The 5,002-nt window shown below is 38.1% G+C and overlaps 2 protein-coding genes across 3 annotated transcripts in view; both read right to left on the bottom strand.

The window, feature by feature from the left end:
* Positions 1-2,263, bottom strand: part of LOC104822254 (acylamino-acid-releasing enzyme) — a 5,154-nt gene extending 2,891 nt beyond the window's left edge. Inside the window, exons 1-6 of one of the 2 annotated variants that reach the window (XM_010553400.2) lie at positions 2,099-2,263; positions 1,411-1,592; positions 931-1,234; positions 618-839; positions 300-512; positions 112-186 (exon numbers count right to left, since the gene is read on the bottom strand). In XM_010553400.2, coding sequence (XP_010551702.2) covers positions 112-186; positions 300-512; positions 618-839; positions 931-1,234; positions 1,411-1,592; positions 2,099-2,241 — 1,139 coding nt within the window. In that variant the 5' untranslated portion in view covers positions 2,242-2,263. Of the gene's footprint in view, positions 1-111; positions 187-299; positions 513-617; positions 840-930; positions 1,235-1,410; positions 1,593-1,983; positions 2,016-2,098 lie in introns of those variants that run through there. The other variant, XM_019203540.1, reaches the window with a different exon arrangement.
* Positions 2,264-2,583: 320 nt separating this feature from the next.
* LOC104822253 (auxin-responsive protein IAA1-like) lies at positions 2,584-3,841 on the bottom strand. Its single transcript, XM_010553399.2, has 3 exons — positions 3,512-3,841; positions 3,208-3,410; positions 2,584-3,115 (listed from the first exon to the last, which is right to left on the bottom strand). Exons 1-3 carry the CDS (start codon positions 3,682-3,684, stop codon positions 2,937-2,939), a joined length of 555 nt encoding a protein of 184 aa, XP_010551701.1. The 5' UTR covers positions 3,685-3,841; the 3' UTR covers positions 2,584-2,936.
* Positions 3,842-5,002: the final 1,161 nt, after the last annotated feature.

Genomic DNA, 5,002 nt, shown 5'->3' with positions numbered 1-5,002 from the left:
AACTGTCGACGAAAGAGGTATATGAGGCAAACCATAGTATTTTAGACAGGAAAATGTTACTAAACAGCAGGACTTTGAATCCATATGAAGAATTCGACGGAAGTTATATACCTGAACCGAGGGAAAAGACCACTGCTTACACTCTTTGTCAAATTGTATAAGGGTAATGCTTCATTTGAACCCTCTCTGGAAAACAAGTAAAGAAAGGAAATATTTAATTTAACCGAGACAAGATTAAGACCATTTTCAAAACTAGGATGATCAAGTGCCCGAAAACGAATTCTAAACCATACACTCACTTGGATCCTTCTGACCCTAACGTAGAATCTGGCAACTTAATTGCATATAGTGCACAAGGCCTGTTATAGCAGTACTTAATACCGAGTTTTCTTTTATCGCCTGACCACCCCACAAAAACCAAATATTGAGCCGAGCCTTTAACGTATGGGCTCCACACAACTTGTCCAACACTTAACGACCTTGGGATTCCTTTGACAGGTTGAACCTCTCCACTGTTAAGACAAAGAGAAGAATGTTAGACTGAGTGGTCATGGCAGCCGTTGTCCAGACATAGGAGAATCATTCTTTCCAAAGGTCCAGAGAAGGATTGATGAGACCTGTCCACATTGATAACGAACAACGCAGGCTGCCTTTTTCCAGCATAAGCTTCTCCCCATTCCTCTTCCCAATCTCCTCGACCTTTCCAGCTTCCACAATCCTTATCCGAAGAATTCCCTTTCTTGTAACCAAGATTGTTAAACGTAGGTTTGGGGCGAGATGGTTCCTCGGCAACATAAGCAACAAGAGTTTCGTCCGAGTTCCAAGAGATCCCTTCAAACCTGCATGACATTGCATCACTTATCAAGTCGTTCTACTACACCAGAGCCAGAGATTAGCATCAGCCAATAAGAGAGATATTCACAAAAGTACCATCCATCGACGTATACAGAGCCATGAACTGTTTGAGGAATGTGAAACTCCTTCTCTAGCTGAGACGAATTCCATATCTCAAACTGGGTAGGAGATTCACTCTCGGGGTTCCGAATTACAAGTAGCTTCAAACCAGATGGGGAAGGGATAAAAGCCGATGCACCAGACATTTCGATAGGAAAGGGAGCCCAATGGAAGTCTACAGAACCGTTACTTTCTTTCGAGATTTGGCCCGATAACATAAACTTTCTCCTTTTATTAGCCAAAAGGTTTGCTTGACTCATAGCAAACATTGCCTGAGAACCTGCACCATAATTTTCACAGCTGAGTCGGTTTGCCAGAGAGTAAAACAAGAGAGAAAGTGTTAGCATGTCGAGATGAATTTGTAAATGCCAATTGATGATAGATACAGATTATTTAGATCACAACTAAGAGACTAAAGCATTTCAGACAGAGACATGAGCATATAAACCATCATACCAACACTAGACTTGAAAATCCATGCCCTGTCAATGCTGGGGATACTAGTGAACTCCTTAAGTAACTTAGAGTGCTCTGCATAATCTTCCTCAGTTGTTATATCCAAGCCGACCGGGAATTCTTTCGGAGATTCAGCTCCTGAAGAATCCATGGTCACAACTCTTCGAAAGTTACCGTCGCAACTGAATGAAGGATCAAAGCAAACATGTAGCCATTGAGACAAGTTCTTGAAATAAGCCAGAAATAACAAATGGGTCAAGCTACGGGTAGTTCCCTATCTAAATGGAGTTATTTGGTAAATAGAAACACAGAGGGTCGATGATGAACCACTAAACTCATCGTTTCAGAAGATCCAAACTACAGAAGGAAAAAGAGATGATCCAATTGAAATAAAACCCCGAATATCAAACGAATTACACAACTGCTTCATCAGTTTCAGTTTTGCTCATCACCCACAATCGAATGTGATATAGACACTAAGCATTATCCAGTTTCATCAAATAGAAAACCTCCTTCAAAATTTGTGATCAAAGAACGGAACTTTCGCACACAAACGATCGAATAGAAAAATACCCACTACGCAAAATCATCCATTTTCGTCAACCCGAACCATACAAACACACAGAGAGAGAGAGAGAGAGAGAGAGAGAGAGAGAGAGAGAGAGAGAGAGAAGGGGGCGAAGAGCACCGTGAGAGAGAGATGGGTCGCGAGAGAGTGGTTGACGGAGCGAGTGCACGATGAAGAGGAAGAAGACGAAGAAATCGATGTGAGAGGAAGTGGATTCCCCAGTTGGTGGAGCAACTGATTGGGAGAGAGAAGGCTTTTGCCATCCACAGGGAAAAAAGAAAAACTTATTTTGGTGAATGGTGATATCCGTTAAATTATTCCATATTTACCTAAATATCCTGTGACGGATCATCGCATTTGATAGAAACAAATCAATAGCTGATGAACACAAAAAGCTCCGTTATCAAAAGAGCAAAATTCGATAATGAAAAACATTGGACTTGTAAAAAGTATTATATTAATACAAAGATTTTGCAAAGTTTTAAAAAGTAAAATATACATTTTTCTGTATAATTCCTTGATTTTATTCGGGGTGAAAAAAAAAGAAAGAAAAGGATTTCCAAGAATTTCCAAAACATATAAATATATCCGTATGTGGTGATATTAATAATAGAAAAACTACCCTTACAGAACAGGGCTTTTTTGAGTATACACATCTACAGTATATACGTCCGTATTATACATATCATCTTTCTTTTTTACATGAATTCCAGGAATTTTTTCTAAAAATCCCGAAAGTAAAAAAGGTTAATGCAACTGTCATCTCGTCGACCGGAAACCCGAATCTCCGGTCACATCCGACCATTATCAAAAAGGCTATCCAGCATTTCTCCATCGACAGACCATTATCAAAAAGGCTATCCAGCATTTGCCCCATAGACTTTACTTCTCTTTTAAACTGAGACAGCAAGCCAATAGATTGTGTAACCATTCATATATCTATGTCCTTGTAAGATTCTCACACACCGCAACCTAACCCTCTTCTTGCTTCAGAGCCTTTCATGATTCTTAGTCTCCTACAAGACGTGGAGAACATGTCCCACGGGACATCTCCAACGAGCATCCAGTCTCCGTCTCTGTCTTCGTACGTCGGTACGTGTCCAGTTCCTTTGTATCCCTCTCTCTCCGAATACTCGCCTGAAATATAACCGGGAAAACGTCGTTTAGGGATACGAAATCTTTAACACAGTTTTCAGACACAAGCGTGAGAATGTCTTTGTAATATTGACCTATGGTGAACTTGAACATGTTCTCCAAAGCATCGAGGAGATCTGGATAGTCTTTGTACATCTTGAGATCGATCTTCCGAAGGTACGGTGCACCATCCATGCTGACTTTCACGTAAATCCCGGGGAATTCAGGCTCGTTCTTCCCCGCTTGAACGCTGTTCTTCCGGTAAGATCTGACCGGAGGCCAACCCACGATCTGTGTTCTGCAGAAAGACAGATTCTGGGTTAGTACAAAGGAGAAGGAAACACGCATCGTGTAATAACTTGTCGATAAAAAGTAACGAAAACCCAGATCTGGAATTACTTCGTAGGAGGTGAATACGCTTGGTTCTGATCTTGATCGTCTTTGCTCTCGAACGACCTCTTCTTGCTTGTGACGCAAGAAACATGTCGCTCTTTGTTTTCCTCTGTGCCCGGCAATCCCAATCTCAGCTCTGTATCCTTGAGGTTGAGCCCGTTAACTACCTCGTAAGCCATATCCAGTTCAAGCTCTCTGAATATGTTCGTTTCGGGGTTTTAGATGAAGATACAAATCTTCTTCTTCTTGGTGTTGCTTCTCTGTTGATTGAAAGGAAAGGACAGATCTTGAAAATAAATGAGAATGGAGTTTGCTTGTGGGATTCAAATGGAGGACTTACGGGTTATATAAGGAAACGAATTGCTTTGATGTTAGGACAGAGAGAGAGAGAGAGAGGGAGAAGGGGGGACATGGTCGGAAGCATATGGGGCAAGAGAGAGGCAGAGTTGTTCCCAAAACCAGGGGACAGAGGTGGGACATTTGCCTTTAAACTCTCATATGGACGCGGTCTCTCTCTCTCTCTCACACACACATCATCGTAGCCGTTCGTTTAATACCGTCTTTCTTTCTGTAATTAAATAAGAAAATACATTATGAGAAGCCAACTTTTTTTTTATTAGTTTATATCATTAAAATGATAAACATAATTAATAATACAGAGGATTTGCATCACACGTATCATTTTTTTGTAACAAGGAAACTGGAATCCTTTTTTTCCCTTCAAATTCTTTGGATTACATCACCAGCTACAAAATAGAATTTGACCAGATTGTTATTGGCATGTGCTTTTATATATAGAGGATTTTATTCCACAATAACCTATTTATTACACATTTAATCTCAACACTAAAACTTTAGTTTCACCAAATAAAAGTTTTATTTCATAATAATATTGAATATATTTGAAATTGTAAATCAGTCTCTATATATTCACAATCTCAATCTTCTTGGTAAAATGTGATCTCTAATTTTTCTTGCGTATAATGATTGGTCCGCAAGCCAAAAAAATATTAGAAGTGTTTTTTGTTTTGTTTTGTTTATATTCAATTTATTATTGGTTAACTTATCCAAGTTGCATTTAACCGATTAAATCTGTATGTTGAATGATTTTATATATGTATCCTATTGATTAATTTATTACATATTTTTTTTTCATGGAATACTTAATAATATTACTTATTTGTAATAAAATTACAAAAGTATTATAAATTTCTTTTATTTCGTTCTGATTTTATTAAATTTCATGAAATTCAGAGGTTAGTTGTTGATCTAAACAGTTTTACGTAAAAATATTATTTTTTTTTCGAGTTAAATTAGGAAAATCAAATAATGGAGTGGGAGACCCATATGGATATGGATCAAATGTTTACAATGGATACAGTAATGGAAAGTAAGCCCCCATGTGGCTTGAAATTAATTAGGCTGTTCTTTCTATTTTAAATATATATATATATATATATATATATATATATATATATATATATATATATATAAAGA

Source organism: Tarenaya hassleriana, unplaced genomic scaffold (genome assembly GCF_000463585.1).
Source record: "Tarenaya hassleriana unplaced genomic scaffold, ASM46358v1 Cleome36, whole genome shotgun sequence".
Taxonomy (NCBI): Eukaryota; Viridiplantae; Streptophyta; class Magnoliopsida; order Brassicales; family Cleomaceae; genus Tarenaya; species Tarenaya hassleriana.
The sequence above is the reverse complement of the archived record's forward strand: the minus strand, read 5'-3'. Positions and strand labels throughout refer to the sequence as shown.

Coding starts and splice junctions, on each gene's coding strand:
- LOC104822253 (XM_010553399.2), bottom strand. CDS start 3,684: ATGGCTTACGAGGTAGTTAACGGGCTCAACCTCAAGGATACAGAGCTG. Junction 3,411..3,511: donor GCGTATTCACCTCCTACGAA/GTAATTCCAGAT, acceptor GTCTTTCTGCAG/AACACAGATCGTGGGTTGGC. Junction 3,116..3,207: donor CATGTTCAAGTTCACCATAG/GTCAATATTACA, acceptor GTTATATTTCAG/GCGAGTATTCGGAGAGAGAG.